Source organism: Carcharhinus amblyrhynchos, chromosome 8 (genome assembly GCF_965287045.1).
Source record: "Carcharhinus amblyrhynchos chromosome 8, sCarAmb.v2.hapA, whole genome shotgun sequence".
NCBI classification, from domain to species: Eukaryota; Metazoa; Chordata; class Chondrichthyes; order Carcharhiniformes; family Carcharhinidae; genus Carcharhinus; species Carcharhinus amblyrhynchos.
The window spans coordinates 58456771-58474723 of record NC_137331.1 but is presented as its reverse complement, the minus strand read 5'-3'; the positions used below and the strand labels follow the sequence as shown (position 1 = coordinate 58474723).

Below are 17953 nucleotides of genomic sequence, written 5' to 3'. Positions count from 1 at the left end.
AATAATGGCCTTGGTGACTGGTAATGATGTAGGTTAGGTTTCCTAGGTAAAGGGGGAAGGAGCCTACATGGGCAATAAGCTAATAAGGACATAAGAACTAGGAGCAACAGGAGGCCATCTGGCCCCTCGAGCCTGCTCCGCCATTCGAAAAGATCATGACTGATCTTTTTGTGGACTCAGATCCACTTACCTGCCTGCTCATCATAATCCTTAATTCCTTTACTGCTCAAAAATTTATCTATCCTTGCCTTACAAACATTCAATGAGGTAGCCTCAACTGCTTCAATGGGCAGGGAATTCCACAGATTCACAACCTTTTGTGTGAAGACACTTCTCCTCAACTCAGTTCTAAATTTGCTTCCCAAATTTTGAGGCTATGCCCCCTGGTTCTAGTTTCACCTACTAGTGGAAACAACTTCCCTGCTTCTTTCTTATCCACTCCCTTCATAATCTTCTATGTTTCTATAAGATCTCCCGTCATTGTTCTGAATTCCAATGGGTATAGCCCCAGTCTACTCAGTCGCTCCTCATAAGCCAAACCTCTCAACTCCGGAATCAACCTAGTGAATCTCCTCTGCAAAGTATGTCCTTTCTCAAATAAGGAGACCAAAAATGTACACAGTAGTCCAGGTATGGCCTCCCCAGCACCTTATACAGCTGCAACATAACCTTGCTGTTTTTAAACTCCATCACTCTAGCAATGAAGGACAAAATTCCATTTGCCTTCTTAATTACCTGCTGCATCTGCAAACCAACTCCTTATGATTCTTGCACAAGGACACCCCGGTCCCTCTGCACTGCAGCATGCTGCAATTTTTTACCATTTAAATAAAAGTCCATGTTGCTGTTATTCCTTCCAAAATGGATGACCTCACATTTACCAACATAGTACTCTATCTGTCAAACCCTCACCCACTCACTTAGACTATCTATAGCCCTTTGCAGACTTTCAGCACCCTCCGCACACTTTGCTCTGCTACTCATCTTAGCGTCATCGGAGAATTATGACACACTATACTTGGTCCCCAACTCCAAATCACCTATGTAAATCATAAATAATTGCGCTATCAATACTGATTCCTGAGGCACACCACTAGTCATGACTGCCAACCAGAAAAACACACATTTACGTCCACTCTTGGCTTTCTGTTAGTTAACCAATCCTCAATCCATGCTAATACATTACCTGTAACACCGCGCATTTTTATCTTATGTAGCAGTCTTTTGTGTGGCACCTTGTCAAAAGCCTTCTGGAAATCCAGATATACCATATCCACGGGTTCTGCATTGTCCACTGCACATGTAATATTCTCAAAGAATTCCACTGAATTAGTCAAACATGATCTTCCTTCATGAACCCATGTTGCATCTTACCAATGGGACAATTTTTATCCAGATATCTCGCTATTTCTTCCTTGATGATAGATTCAACCATTTTCCCTACTATAGAAGTTAAGCTAACCAGCCTACAGTTACCCACCTTTTGTCTATCTTTTGTTTTAAAAACAGTGGTGTCATATTTGCTGTTTTCCAATCTGCGGGAACCACCCCAGAGTCCAGCGAATTTTGGTAAATTAGCACTAGTGCATTTGCTATTTTTGCCACCATCTCTTTTAGTACCCTGAGATGCATTCCATCAGGGCCAGGAGTCTTGTCTACCTTTAGCCCCATTAACTTGCCCAACACTTCCTTTTTTGTGATAATGATAGCTTCTAGGTTCTCACCTGCCATAGCCTTCCTGTCATCAATTTTTGGCATGTTATTTGTGTCTCCCATTGTGAAGACTGACACAAAATACTTGTTCAATGTCTCAGCCATTTTCTCATTTCCAGTTATTACATCCCTCTACTCATCCGATAAGGGACCAATATTTACTTTAGCCACTCTTTTTTGTCTAAATATTTGTAGAAACTTTTTCTATAACCTCTTATTCCTGTTGACTGGTGGAACGTTATTGGCTAAGGAATAATGTTGAATATTGTGATTGGGCCCTCCAGTCCGACAAGACGAAGCAGGATATTGAAATGTTAAGAATAATATAAGAATGTTACCTGGAAATATTAGGTAAGAGCAGAGTCAACCCTCAGTGACTGTGCTCTCTTCTGATGCATGCATTAGCAAATAAATTTCTTTTTGTTCTTTAAACGTATGCTTTCTTTCGCAGTCTATGTATTGGCTGAGTGAGGTTCAACAAAGTAAGAAGTCTCATAAAACCAGGTTAAAGTCCAAAAAGTTTATTTGATAGTAAACCCACAAGCTTTTGAGTTTTGCCCCTTCGTCAGGTGAGTGGAGATGTCTGGTCTCAAACAGAGCATATAAAAGCACACACAGTTTACAGAATACTTATTAGAATGCGAGTCTTTAGAGCTAATCAATTCTTAAAGGTGAAGACAATGTGAGTGGAGATAACATTAAGCATAGGAGGATCGCAACAGACACCTCCAGACGCTGAAAGATGCCCTCATAAGAACAGGATATGGCGCTCGACTCATAGATCGACAGTTCCAACATGCCAAAGCAAAAAACTGCACCGACCTCCTCAGAAGACAAACGTGGGACACGGTGGACAGAGTACCCTTCGTTGTCTGGTACTTCCCTGGAGCAGAGAAGCTATGACATCTTCTTTGGAATCTTCAACATGTCATTGATGAAGACAATCATTTCGCCAAGGCCATCCCCACATCCCCACTTCTTACCTTCAAACAACCACACAACCTCAAACAGACCACTGTCCGCAGCAAACTACCCTGCCTTCAGGAGAACAGTGACCACGACACCACACAACCCTGCCACAGCAACCTCTGAAAGACATGCCGGATCGTAGACATGGAAGCCATCATCTCACTTGAGAACACCATCCACCAGGTACACGGCACGTACTCTTGCAACTCGGCCAACATTGTCTACCTGATACGCTACAGGAAAGGACGTCCCGAGGCATGGTACATTTGGGGAGACCATGCAGACGCTATGAAATCAGATGAATGAACACCACTCGACAATCACCAGGCAAGACTGTTCCCTTCCTGTTGGCAAGCACTCCAGTAGTCATGGGTAAACAATCTTCGGATAAACGTTCTCCAAGGTGGCCTTCCCGACATACGACAGCGCAGAGTCGCTGAGCAGAAACTGATAGCCAAGTTCTGCACACATGAGAACAGCCTCAACCGGGATTTTGAGTTCGTGTCACACTATCTGTAACCCCCATGATTTGCCTGGGCTTGCAACATCTCACTTACCGTCCTGTCTGGAGACAATACACATCTCTAACCTATGCTTAATGCTATCTCCACTCACATTGTCTGCACCTTTGAGAATTGATTAGCTCTAAAGACTCGCATTCTAATCAGTATTCTGTAATCTGTGTGTGCCTTTATATGCTCTGTTTGAGACCAGAGCTCTCCACTCACCTGACGAAGGGGCAAACCCCGAAAGCTTGTGGGTTTACTATCAAATAAACTTGTTGGACTTTAACCTGGTGTCGAGAGACTTCTTACCTGTTTACCCCAGTCCAACGTCGGCATCTCCACATCATGAGGTTCAACAAATACTGGGCACCCCAAGGGGAACAGCCTTCAGAAAATTCCTCTTAAACAAAATCTAAGAGTGGGAGTGTAGTCAAAAGATTCAAATCAGACCTTTCAAGAGTGAAATTAGGAAACAATTTGAAACACACTTTTGCAAAAGGCAACTAATGCTAGATCAATTCTAATCAACACCTTGTGGTGCCTAGACATAGTTACACTGGAAAGTTTCTGCTCCGCAGATCTAGAATACCTGATGCTAAAATGCCCCCTCACTACTTCCATGGGAGTTCACCTCTGCAGCAGTTTACATTTCACCCCTTGCATACGTGAAGACTGCGCTGGACGAAACATACACCACCACAAATAGCCTTGAGACAAAACATCCCGAGGCCTTGTTCATCGAGGTCAGGCTCGTCAATCAAGAGCATTTCACCAAGGTACCACCAACATATCTCCTGTTCCATCAAAAGCTCAAATATCCTAGACTACTGCTACATAAATATCAAAAAGAAAGCTACTGCTCTATCACCCGCCCACACTTTGGCAAATCATACCACAAGGCTGTGCTCCTGCTCCTGGCTTACAAGCAAAAACTGAAACGGGAGAATCTGTCAGAGAAAGTTGTGCAATGTTGGTCTTAGAAATCGGATGATCTCCTATGGGACTGCTGAGCATCAGAAGACTGGTCAGTATTTAAAAACTTTGCAATCAGCCTGAACAGGCATGCCACTACAGTAGCTGACTTAATTAGTAAGTATGTAGAAGACTGAGTGCCAAAGAAGCAAACCCGCGAGTAACCATAGATGAATAGGGATATTCGCTGCCTGCTGAAGTCCAGGACTGAGGCGTTCAAGTCAAGCAACCCTGACCCATACAAGAAAGCCAGAAATGTACTTCAGAAATCTATCAGTATAGCAAAAGACAGTACAGGACCAAGCTAGACTTCCAGGCTAGCCACATGGATTCTCGCTGACTATGGCAAGGTCTACGAGACAGAACAGGCAACAAGATGAAGATAGGTAAAATCGCTAGCTCCAATGCACCCCTTCCCGATGAGCTCAATGCATTCGACGCCTGTTTTGAGCAAGAGGTCAGCAGGAGCACACCTTCCATCCCGGAAGCCTTGAATGAACTTGTATCCGAGGTCATCACTGCTGATGTCAAAGTGGCTTTCTTGAAGGTCAACCCACGGAAAGCGACTGGCCCGTGTTGGGTACCTGAATGATCCTGTGCAGATCAGCTGGCGGGGGTATTCGCAGACATCTTCAACCTCTCTTTACACAAGTCTTAGGTGAACCTGCTTCAAGAAGATGCCCATCATCCTAGTACCAAAGAAAAGCCAGGCAGCGATAGCCTTAATGACTATCGTCCAGTGGCTCCGACATCTATCATTATGAAGTGCTTCAAAAGGTTAGTCATGGCACAAATCAATTCCTACCTCCCAGACTGCCTAGGTTCACTACAGTTCGCCTATTGCTGCAACAGGTCCACAGCAGATGCCATCTCCCTAGCCCTGCACTCAACCCTGCAAGAACGCTGAGATAACAAAGACACCTATATCAAACTCCTATTCATAGACTACAGCTCAGCCTTTAACGCCATTATTTCTAAGAGACTCATCTCCAAAATTCATGGCCTGGAGCTCGGGTTTTCCTTCTGCAACTGGATCATAGACTTCCTAACATACAGGCCACTGTCAGTAAGGATAGGCAACCAACACCTCCTCCATGATAATCCTCAACATTGGTGATCTGTGAGGTTGAGTCCTCAGCCCCTCACTATACTCCTCATACATCTCTGACTGTATGGCTAAATTCCCCTCCAACTAGATTTTCAAATTTGCTGATGACACCACTGTTGTGGGTCAGATCTCAAACAATGATGAGACACAGTACAGGAAAGAGATCGAGGATCTGCTGAACTGGTGCGAAGAAAATAATCTCTTCCTTAATATCAACAAAGCGAAGGAGATAGTCATCGATTTCAGGAAGCATAGTGGAGGGTGTGCCCCGTCTATATCTTTGGGGACGGAATAGAAATGGTCATGACCTTCAGGTTTTTAGGTGTCTAGATCATCAACAACCTGTCCTAGTCCCTCCACGCAGACACTATAATTAAGAAAGCCCACCAATGCCTCCGCTTTCTTAGGAGGCAAAACAAATTTGGCATGTCTGCTATGACTCTCACCAACTTTTACAGATGTACCATAGAAAGCATTCTTTCTGGTTGTATCACAGCTTGACGTGGCTCCTGCTCTGTCCAGGAGCACAATAAACTACAAAAAGTTGTGAACAAAGCACAGTCCATCACTCAAACCAGCCTCCCATCCATTAATATTGTCTACACTCCCCGCTGCCTCGGAAAAGAGCCAGCATAATCAAGAACCACATGCAGCCCAGACATTCTCTCTTCCACCTTCTTCCATCGGGAAAAAGATACAAAAATCTGAGGACACATACCAACTCAAATACAGCTTCTAACCTGCTGCCATCAGACTTTTACATAAGAACATAAGAACATAAGAAATAGGAGCAGGAGTAGGCCATCTAGCCCTTCGAGCCTGCCCCGCCATTCAATAAGATCATGGCTGATCTGTTGTGGCTCAGTTCCACTTTCCCGCCCTCTCCCCATAACCCTTAATCCCCTCTCTTATCAAGAACCCATCAACCCGCTTCTTAAAAATATTTAGCGAGGCAGCCTCCACCACTTCAACGGGCAGAGAATTCCAGAGATTCACCACCCTTTGAGTGAAGAAGTTCCTCCTCAACTCCGTTCTAAACCGCCTCCCCTTTATCTTGAGGCTGTGCCCCCTAGTCCTACTGTCTTTTTTGAGCGGGAAGAGTCTCTCCACCTCTATCCTATCCATCCCATTCATCATCTTATACGTCTCAATGAGATCTCCCCTCATTCTTCTAAACTCTAACGAGTACAAGCCTAGTTTATTCAGCCTCTCCTCATAGCTCAATCCCCTCAACTCCGGTATCAGCCTAGTAAACCTCCTCTGCACTCCCTCCAGGGCCAAAATATCCTTGCGCAGGTGCGGCGCCCAAAACTGCACACAGTACTCCAGCTGCGGCCTCACCAATGCCCTATACAGCTGCAGCAAGACCTCCCTACTTTTATATTCAATCCCCCTCGCTATGAAGGCCCTCGCTTTTGAATGGACCTATCTCACGTTTTGATCTTTCTCCACACCCTAGCTGTGACTGTAACACTACATTCTGCACCCTCCCCTTTCCTTCTCTATGTATGGTGTGCTTTGTCTGTATAGCGCTAAAGAAACAATACTTTTCACTGTATACAAATACGTGACAAAAATAAATCAAACCAAAAAATTGTTAATTTTAAAACAGATTGATGAATTTTTGTTAACCAGAAGTGTTAAGGGACATGGGGCAAGGAACAGGTCTGTGGATTTAGGTTGCAGATTAGCCAAATATCACAATGGTAGAACAAACTCAAGAGGTTTAAAGTAGTCTACTCTCATTCCTATTTTGTGTTCTTAACTGATAACAATAATGTAAAAAAAATTAAGAAAAAATCACTTAGTAGTTTGGAGTAATCAGGGTGTATGGTGGCACTACTGCCTCACACTGTCAGGGACCCAAGTTCGATTCTGGCCTGGGTAAGATGCTCTGAGAGTTGGTGCAGACTCGATAGGCCAACTGACTCATTCTACACTGTAGGGATTCTACAGTCCTGTGGAACCTTAGAACCATGTACTAATTTTTTGTCTTGCACGCATCAGATTAGCTCGCAAGAAATAACCAAACTGTAACAGGGGAACAACAATTTAGATTCCAAGAGCTGACTGCTGAATGGTTGGTAAATGAACTCTGATTGGAGGCATTGCCATGAAGAATGCAGCATGGAGTAGTTTGCTGCCCAGCTTTATCAAAATTCAAACTGGGCAGTTCAACCCTGGTTGGTCATGGAGTTACCCCAGGGGAAATGAACAGAGGCTCACAGATCCCTACCCTCTTGCTTTAGATGAAAAAGGCGCAAAGTGTGCACATGCTCCTTCTGTCTGCAAATTACAAGGTGCTGTATATGAACATATGTGGATTCCAGCATGTATAATTGAGCCATACTGTGAACTTGACTGACAATCTTAAATTGGCTTTCACTGTAATTCTTGGCATAACCAGGATTGTTTTGCAGACGGTGTTCAATTGCAGAATCTCTTCAGATTGTTGCTGAAGAGATTGGTATTTGTACTAAGTCCAGAGAAGAGCAAGTTTATACTGAAACTCACTTCAATATTGGTTGGCAGAGAGAGGCAGAATCTTTTATAGAAGGAGGAAGGAAAATTTAAAACAAAGCATGAAAGAGCCTTAAACAAATACGACATCTTCAGATGAAAGAGGATTAATGTTTTTATATATAAAACTTGGGAGGTTTTAGAAAGGGAAGAATAAGGTTGCATGAACCCAAAGCTGCTTTTGTAAAGTAGTTGATAAACAGGACAAAAATATTGCTTGCAGTTTTCAGTGAGGTCTAATATTTTTAACCTGTGTGGGTTAAATGATAAATTACTTTTACTGATTTGCAATACTAAAGTGAAGACAAACTGTTCAGTGTTTAGCTTGCAAGTGGACCTTGGCAAACCTAAGAACTATAATTCAAGGTACTAGACTATCAATGAGATTACCAAAGTTAATTCTTGAGTACCTCGAGAATAATTTTTTAATGAAATTGTCACTTACTTCTAATTAAGACAATTAATTTGGAAGACCTAGAAAAATTCACTGCTGGTTTTCCATTAACAATTTAAAGAGGAGATTTTCCAACTAACATGCGCTTGCGATAATAAAGAAATGCTTTTCAACTTGATAAACATCATCAGCTTTTATTTAATTTGCTTTGTTTGCTCAGTAACCATATAAATCAGGGATGCCCAGGCTTTAGTGACTTGTGGTCTATTTTTTCAACAGTCATCCTAACATGATCTACTAGCACATTCTTCCCACCCTCCCTCGACAGGGACATTCAAACGTTGGACAATATACACCCCATACTGCTTATGGATGTAAAGAAGAAAAATGCTCCAAAAACAGTTCCTCTCTGCCCCTTTCCCCAGTATTGGGTGACTGAATGAAAGGACATTAAGGACCTTAGTAAAGCCCACTCTCCCATTCGAAGAAATGGTGGCTGATCTTCCACTTCAACACCAAATTTCACTCTCACTATGTATTACTCCCACTTTGGAGCTCAACAAAGGTCAATTTTATATCTCTTACCACCAGCTTGGTTGAAACCCACGAAGTCAGCATAGCTCCTGATAACCAATGTCTCCTTCTTTGGTTTGGTGTTCACTTTTATCTGATTACACTGGTGTCAAGTACCTTGGTATAATTTGCTATATTAAATACGCTATCAAAGTTGTCAACTGATTTCTTCCTGTTGAGCGTCATATATTGGATCTAGTCCTTAAGTGTTATTCCAGTTTTCACATTTCATAATTCTCTCAAATATGAAAGCATACAATGGGCACGCACCAGCTTCATGAATGTGCCAGATCTGTTCAGGCGCAGTAAGCAGAAAGCTCACATTGCATACGCAATGGCACAATGCATATGCAGTACACAGAAAGCTCATGTGTCAAGTGTACAATTTGCAGAAAGCATGCTGTCGACCAGAAACTAATTCCCAGTCAGCTGCAATTGAGGTTTTGGGCATCTCTAATATAAATACTGAATTTACTTTCATAAATGGGTTAACTAAATTGTACCCAAATACATTACACATTAAGGCACATGTGTAGGTCTCTGTATCAAGACACTGAAAACATTCATAAAAATCTCTCCAAATATTTCATTGATCACTCAACAGTTCAAGTATTAAAATATTACCTTAATTATCTGTAACTGAACACCTTCATCTGTTTGTGGGCCTTGAAAACAGCCACATATTGTCTCTATGATTCTATCAATTAATTTCTTGCCAGGCGTTGTACTGTCTGGGGCATTGCCAGTAAGATGCCCATAAGCAATTAATTTCTACAGAAGACAAAGAAAAGTTAGCATTAGATCAAAAAGCAATCAAAATTATATTGTATAGTTTTGTCTTTTTCACCATCACACAGTTCTATTGCAATCATGCAGGCGATCTCAAATTAGCACTGTGTTAGTTAGAAAACTACTACTAAAGCTTGTGAACTCTGTAGCCAACTGAGAAGCAAAGAGAGAGAGAACAAGGAGGGCTCAATGTTTATCAGAGAGAATGCTGACCCTATTGTTCACCACGTAGAAAGCAGGTGGAAACACAAGCTCAGATCAAAGGTCAGAGTTAAAGAAAGCTGGAAGATCTGCCTAGACTGGAGCTAGATGAAGAAATGTACAGGGTACATCACAGTGAGAGATAGCTCTGGCATTAGAAGTTACCCTGTTGGGAAAGCAAAAAGAAAATAACCCACTGGAAACTGAGAGTTTGCTTTAAGAACCGGAATGCTGTGGACTGTGTTATGTGATAATAGGGAACTATTTATTTCTACATTTTAAAGGATAAGTTGCCTGGGTTGCAACAGTTACCATTATATAAATATTCTCAATGCCTTTCCCCAATCTCACAGCAAAAGAAGTCACACACTTCTTCCTTCCCATTGAAAAAAAGAGTCCACTTAGTGCCTCCCATAGTGATATCACTGAGATTGGGAAATTGGTAGAGTACAGAACTGAACTATATCCTGCTACTGCATGGCACAATACACTGATTCTCCAATATGTTGTGCTTCTCCAACTCGTGTCGAGAAACATTTATTCACAAAAACATTATCATGCAACAATATTAAGCTTTACAATTTCAACCTTTTCAACTATTGGGAAAAATAGCTTCTTAAACCTTTGAGCAAGCAATATGAAAGGTATAGAAATAATGAGCAGCATATCCATGGAAGGATTTAAACATTAGTGTGTAAATTTTGAAGTAAAAACATCAGGTGAACCAGAACCTCAATGCAGGTCAGTGACATGGGTGATTGGTAAGCAAGACTTCATGCTGGTTAGCATAGGGGGGCAGCAGAGTTTGGGGTAAAAGGACATTTGTGGAGATGGGAGGCCAACTAGGCCAATATGGAATAACTGAGTTCACTAAGGATCATGGTACCAGTTGGCCAGTTTGATTAAGGTTTGGGCAATGAAAGGCTGAGATGGAGCAAAAACAGGCAATGTTATAGCACTGGAAGTAGGCAGATTTTATGATACAGAAGCAGGGGCTTGAGGCTCAGGGCCAAATGTGACACTGAGGTTCCAAAAGTCCTGCTACAACCTAAGACAACAGGTCAGTAGAAGGATAGAATTGATGGTTAAGGTGTGGAGTGTGTGGTAGAGTCAAAGATGATAGTTTCAGAGTCCCGTTCAAAGAGTTCAAAAGATACTTATGTATGGGTGATGTCAAAGTTCCAAATAATTATCCAAGTTGCATCCCAATTCAACAACAGATGATGGAATTGTGTGTGTGTGTATATACATATATTATACATATATAATGATGTATAACATTCATATACATTGATTTGACATGAAATTCAATTCTCAACTTCTGTTCAAAACATCATGTTTGCAGCAAATGTCAGGATAATCTTACACTGCTATTTATATATCTTTTTATCCCTTTGTCAACATATATTTGAGTGAACAGCCGCATTATGAATACTACTTGCCAGCATTTTATTCAAAACATATCTTCACGTAAATCAGATCAACGCAGAGATGAGGAAATATCATGATTGTCAATGATGTCTCAACTACCTAAGTAATGACTAGTTCAGAATAGTAATATTCTGTGTTTTTAAACCAGACTCCTGCAATGAAACAGCACAGGGGATGGTGGTTCAATCAGTTCTTTGAATGAGTTATCTAATTTGTCCCAGCTCTTTCCTCTGTTCCCATAGCACTGTATACTCCAAGTATCTAACCAAATTTCATTTGAAAGTTACCAATCTGCTTGTACCATATGTTAGTGACATGTTGTGCAATGCTTTTATACAAGGATTATGTTTTGGGACACTCTTTTAATTACAGGTCAAGTAGAGGTCAGCAGGAGATCCTGTGATCTGCTCCAAATTCTACCTGACCAGTCTGGGTGGTGAAAACACAAGGAGATAACACTGGTGAACAATGGCAAATGCAGCTGTGCTGACTAGACAGACTGTCAGTCTCCAGGTTTAGGCAACAAGCGGCGAGTGCAGGGACGGAATCCGAAGCATGGGGAGTGGGGGTGGACTCGGAAGTCCGGGGGGGTGAGGTGTTGGTAGCGCCAGGAGCACAGGTTCTAACAAGAGTCTACTTACCTTTGCCTTAAAAATATTCAATGATTCCTTCTCCACTGCCTTCTGAGGCAGAGAATTCCAAAGTCTCCCAATTGTCAGAAAATATTTCTCCTCATCTCTGTCAAAAAGGGCCAATCCTAATTTTAAAACAGTACCTGTCAGTTCCTGACTTACCCATAGGAGGAAACATCCTTTCCACATCATTCAGGGTCTTATATAACTTCAATCAAGTCACCCCTCACTCTTCTAAACTCTAGTGGAAACAAGCCCAGTCTGTCTAACCTTTCCTCATAAGACAACTTACTCACTTCACATATCAATCTCAAACATCCTCTGAACTACTGCCAAATCATTTTCATGTTTCCTTAAATAAGAGGTTGAAACTACACACAGTATTCAAGATGTGGTCTCACCAATGCCCTGCATAATGGACATATACTATTCTTACTCTTATGTACAATTCTTTGCATAATAAAGGATAACATTCCATTATCCTTTCTTTCTTTGGTGTACCAGCATACGAACCTTCTATACCTCATGCTGCAGTAACAGAATCTAAGATTCTCTGCACCTGGGAATTCTGCAGGCATTCTCTGTTTCACGAATACTAAGCTTTTTGATTCTTCTTGTTAAAATAAATTTCATTTTCCTACATTATACTCTATCCACCAGATTTTTGCCCACTCACTCAACCTATCTATATCCATCTGCAAGCTCCTCATGTCCTCTTCACAACGTTCTTTCCTACCTTTCTTTGTGTCATCAGCAAATTATGCTACCATGCCTTCACTCCTCATTTAAGTCATTGACATAAATTGTGAAAAGTTGAAGCCCCAGCACAGACCCATGTGGGGCTCCACTCGTCACTTCCCGACAGTCAGAAAATGATTCATTTTTGCATACTCTCGATTTTCAGCCACCCAACGTTCTATCTACGCTAATATGTTGCCCTCTATATCATAAGCTTTTATTTTCCACAATAAACTTCAATGTCACCCCTGATCAAATGTCTTCTGGAAATCCAAGTACATTAAGTCTCGGAGCTTCCCTTCACCCACAACACTATTACCCCATCCAAAGCTGAGATAAGTTTGTTGCACAGATTTCAGGAGGTTTGAGAGACCAGAGAAGAGGGATCACAAGTAATCTGTAGCCACTACAGTCAACAGGAAGCAAGGATCATCTGAACAAAGATACGATTGCCTTGATTTATTGAGTACAATTTTGTTGTTTTTGTTACCATTGCATCAGGTGTCTCCTTTTCCAAAATTTACTCTGGCTTTTGATCCACTTACTGTGTTTTTCCAGCATTTTCTGTTTTTATTTCAGATTCTTCATTATCTGCATTATTTTGTTTTCACTTCCATTAAATCACCTCTGCACATTCTCCACGGCATACTCTGAGGTTTGATGTCCAAAATTACATACAATACTCCAGCTGAGGCCTAACCAGTGTTTTAGAAAGATTTTGCATAACTGTCTTGATTCTGTACAATATCATCCACTAATAAGACCAAGGATGCCAAGGCGACGGTGCAGAGGGACCTCGGGGTCCTTGTGCATGAGTCGCAAAAACCCAGCCTGCAGGTGCAGCAGGTGGTCAGGAAGGCGAATGGGATGCTGGCCTTCATAGCCAGGGGGATTGAATATAAAAGTAGGGAGGTCTTGCTGCAGCTGTATAGGGCATTGGTGAGGCCGCAGCTGGAGTACTGTGTGCAGTTTTGGGCGCCGCACCTGCACAAAGATATTTTGGCCTTGGAGGGAGTGCAGAGGAGGTTTACTAGGCTGATACCAGAGTTGAGGGGGTTGAGCTATGAGGAGAGGCTGAATAAACTAGGCTTGTACTCATTAGAGTTTAGAAGAATGAGGGGAGATCTCATTGAGACGTATAAGATGATGAATGGGATGGATAGGATAGAGGTGGAGAGACTCTTCCCGCTCAAAAAAGACAGTAGGACTAGGGGGCACAGCCTCAAGATAAAGGGGAGGCAGTTTAGAACGGAGTTGAGGAGGAACTTCTTCACTCAAAGGGTGGTGAATCTCTGGAATTCTCTGCCCGTTGAAGTGGTGGAGGCTGCCTCGCTAAATATTTTTAAGAAGCGGGTTGATGGGTTCTTGATAAGAGAGGGGATTAAGGGTTATGGGGAGAGGGCGGGAAAGTGGAACTGAGCCACGACAGATCAGCCATGATCTTATTGAATGGCAGGGCAGGCTCGAGGGGCTAGATGGCCTACTCCTGCTCCTATTTCTTATGTTCTTATGTTCTTATGATGACATATGCATTTTTTAAAAAAACCAGCCTTCTCAACTTGCATTGTGACTTTCAAATATTTTTGACATGCATCCCCAGGTCGCTATGCATCCACTTCTATGTTGCACTTTTTATTCCATAACATCCCTCCTCATTCTTCATGCTTCTCAAATTTCATCTGCTGTATGTCTGCCGATTTCACCAATTGATTTATGCTCTCCCAAAGTCAGTTAGTTATCCTTGCATTTCAGGGTTTTAGTGTCATTTGCAAAAATTTGGTGGTATGCCCTGTATGCCACATTTAGATCATTAATGTATCAAAAACAGCAGTAATCCTAATATCAACCACATGGGAACATCACTGTACATTTGCCTCCAGCCTGAAAAACAATCAATCATTCATTACTGCTCTGAATACTACCCCTTCACTAACTTTGTATCCACATAACCACAATCTCTTTAATCCTTTGGGTTTCCATTTTATTTTAATAAAATGCCTTTTGGAAGTCCACGTAAACACCAACCGAATTACCCTGATCAACCCCCTCCAACAAACTCAACCAAGTTAGTCCAACACAATTTGTCTTTAACAAATTTGTGTTGACTTTCAAGTACAGAGTGAATGGGAAGCTCTTCAACCTGAGGAGACTTCAAGCTATTACCAAAGTGAAGGAGACTGTTCTGAGAGATTTCCTCTTTGCTGATGACTGCGCCCTGTATACTGGCTCAGAAAGAAGTCTCACAACATCAGGTTAAAGTCCAACAGGTTTATTTGGTAGTAAATGCCATTAGCTTTCGGGGTTTGCCCCTTCGTCAGGTGAGTGGGAGTTCTAATCACAACCAGAGCATATAAAGGCACACAGAGTTTACAGAATACTGATTAGAATGCGAGTCTTTAGAGCTAATCAAGTCTCAAAGGTGCAGACAATGTGAGTGGAGATAGCATTAAGGAGATAGCATTCAACATTGTTTGTTGAATGAACACTGCTCGACAATCACCAGGCAAGACTGTTCCCTTCCTGTTGGCGAACACTTCAGCGGTCACGGGCATTCAGCCTCTGATCTTCGGGTAAACGTTCTCCAAGGCGGCCTTCACGACACACGACAGTGGAGAGTCGCTGAGCAGAAACTGATAGCCAAGTTCCGCACACGAGGACGGCCTCAACCGAGATCTTGGGTTCATATCACACTATCTGTAACTCCCATGACTTGCCTGGGCTTGGAACATCTCATTTACTGCCCTGTCCAGAGACAATACACATCTCTTTAACCTATGTTTAATGCTATCTCCACTCACATTGTCTGCACGTTTAAGACTTGACTAGCTATAAAGACTCACATTCTAATCAGTATTCTGTAAACTGTGTGTGCCTTTATATGGTCTGTTTGTGATCAGAACTCCCACTTAGCTGACGAAGGGCAAATTCCGAAAACTAGTGGCGTTTATTACCAAATAATGAAGTGTTGGGTGGAACACCAAATTTTTGGTTCTCGCTCATAACTGGTCTCACAACGGACAAGACTGGAGAATCCCACTGATAATGGTACAAGGCAAGCAGCACATATTCAGGATTTGGACGGAGAGTAGGCACAGGTCCAGCACATCTTGCTATGCAAGTCAACTTTCTCTTATCCTGATAAGAGATCTGCTTGAAGCAGCTGGTCAAAACAAAGCTGCATAAATATGCAGTAAGTGAAACAAATTCACATTAAAATTCTAAACTGGTTAAGAGAAAGAGATGAATGTTTGCATTGAGTGGTAGTAATTTAAGTAAATATACATGAAAAGTACATTTACTTACATTGTATGCAAGAATTTTCTACTAAAATTATCACCTGTGGTTAGTCAGCAATTTCTAGTGGACAAAAATGAAAGTGAGCCAAGCAAGCTCTTCCCATATTTATACTGCAATATAAACTGCATTGAATAAAAACGTAATTTCAAAAGGCGTTACTTGAAGTCTCCTTATAGAAGATGTTTAGAAAAATAATTAACTTACATACAATTCAGACCCAAATACAATAATACAAACCTGTAAACAGTCAAGAGATGTGCTGACTATGCGGGGACATTTCGACTGGCATGCCAACTCAAAAGGGAGAAAGTACTTGTCTGCTTCAATAAAGTTTGCCTTGGATTTGACTGGCGGCAAGGTCCCAGAGACAGCCTTTGCTTCTGCATGGGGAGGACTGAATGAAACACAAATATTATTCATATTCAACATCTGTTTTAAAAAATGATAGGAAGGATTATCATAATGCATTGTTTATTGCTGCCCAAAATACTTCATTACATTTCAGCTTTCTAAAAAAAATACTTTAACAGAAGTTAATCAAAAAACTTGGTGGCCTCAAAAGCTTTAACTATATGTCTGGCTTATATTTTACTAATCTTTTCTCTGCAGAAAGAACAAAAAACAAAGGAAACCAAAAGCTTGACAACTAAGTTACAATATAAAGCCTATCTGAATTTTTCAAATTGCTGCAATTATGCCATCTATTTGAGCTTTATTAAAATAGAAAAGTAACTAAATGCTCTAATGATGACAAATAGTCAAAATATCACCAGGCATCAAAATATCACCTGCATGCAACATCTGGCAATTTGAATTAATGCATTAAAATACACAGCAATGGAAATTATAGATGCAATTACTTTTACAGTGCAATTTGATGGATTAATCTGAAAAATAACAATTAGGAAGAGAAGCATAATTACACATTTGATGTATTAAATATTCATAATATTTCTGACATGAAGCCTAGCTCTGATCGTCTTCAGGGATGTCCTGAATGTGTTATTTGGTCTAAATGTGATTCATTCTGCAGGAAGAATGAGGAGATGCAATATAAACTAAGTGATACAATATTAAAGGTAGTGCTGGAATAGAGAAACTTGAGGTTGCATGGGCATAAATATTTGAATTTGACAGAACAAGTTCCAAAAGCTGTTTACAGGATCACTGGTTTTATAAATCGGAGGTACCTAATAAATAGATTATATTACAGTATTGGTTCGGGCCTAGCTGAAGTACTGTGGCTGACTTTGAGCATCACAGTTTAGGAAGGCTGTCAAGACCTTAAAGAGGGAGTGCAAAGACTTATTAGAAGGCAACGTGGAATACTTCAGTTACATGGAGAGATAAGAGAAACTGGATTGCTCTACTTTGAAAAGATACAGGGAGATTAGATAGAGGTGCTGAAAATCACAATGGGTTTTCGGCACAATAAAGGAGAAGCTGTTTCTCATGACCCTCTTGTCGGTAACAAGACGGCACAGATTTAAGATAACTGATAAAAGAGCCAGATGTAATATGAGGAGGGAAAAGAAAATTACACAGAGAATTATGATCTGGAATACATCACCTGCAAGAGTAGTGGAAACAGATTTGGCTTGGATGTCCACATGCAAACAGTTACGCACAGCAAGCCAGAAGTTGATGTCAATGATTCCAACAGGGCACACTGCTAAAGTCCTCACAGATGGGAACCAATTAAATTTCACTGAATTTATACTATTCTGCCTATTGTTAAAAATCCCTTTAAATGTTTACACCTTGTTGAATGAAGAAAATGGAATTTCTATGTTTATTAAGTTATAATCACGTCTGAGCTACCTTTTTGGCTCCAAAGGGTTAATCTTATATTTTTGTACATAGCAAATTTTTAACCATTTTGTAACAAAAAAAATCCATAGATTTTTTAAAAAAAAGCAAACTTTAAAATAAAAATATTTCACCTCTACCTTAATCCCTTGTGTATGTCCCAATCTTTATTTTCCTTTCTGTAAAATTATAAAAAGTAAATAATAAATCTTGCTGGTTGCTTCTTGCTTTGCTGTCTGTGAGAATTTTTCAGTGTGATTGAGTGCTTAGCTTGCTTGATAAAAACGACGTTACTGAATGC

General features: G+C 41.1%; 1 protein-coding gene across 5 annotated transcripts in view; it reads right to left on the bottom strand.

Annotated features, from left to right (window-relative positions):
* The window catches only part of arfgef1 (ADP-ribosylation factor guanine nucleotide-exchange factor 1 (brefeldin A-inhibited)), a 250335-nt gene that overhangs the window by 161894 nt on the left and 70488 nt on the right, over positions 1-17953 (bottom strand). For 3 of the 5 annotated variants that reach the window (XM_080194121.1, XM_080194122.1, XM_080194124.1), the window contains 2 exons: positions 16081-16237; positions 9380-9526 (listed from right to left, as the gene is read on the bottom strand). In XM_080194121.1, coding sequence (XP_080050247.1) covers positions 9380-9526; positions 16081-16237 — 304 coding nt within the window. Of the gene's footprint in view, positions 1-9379; positions 9527-16080; positions 16238-17792; positions 17832-17953 lie in introns of all 5 variants that reach the window. The other 2 variants (XM_080194120.1, XM_080194123.1) reach the window with 1 other exon arrangement.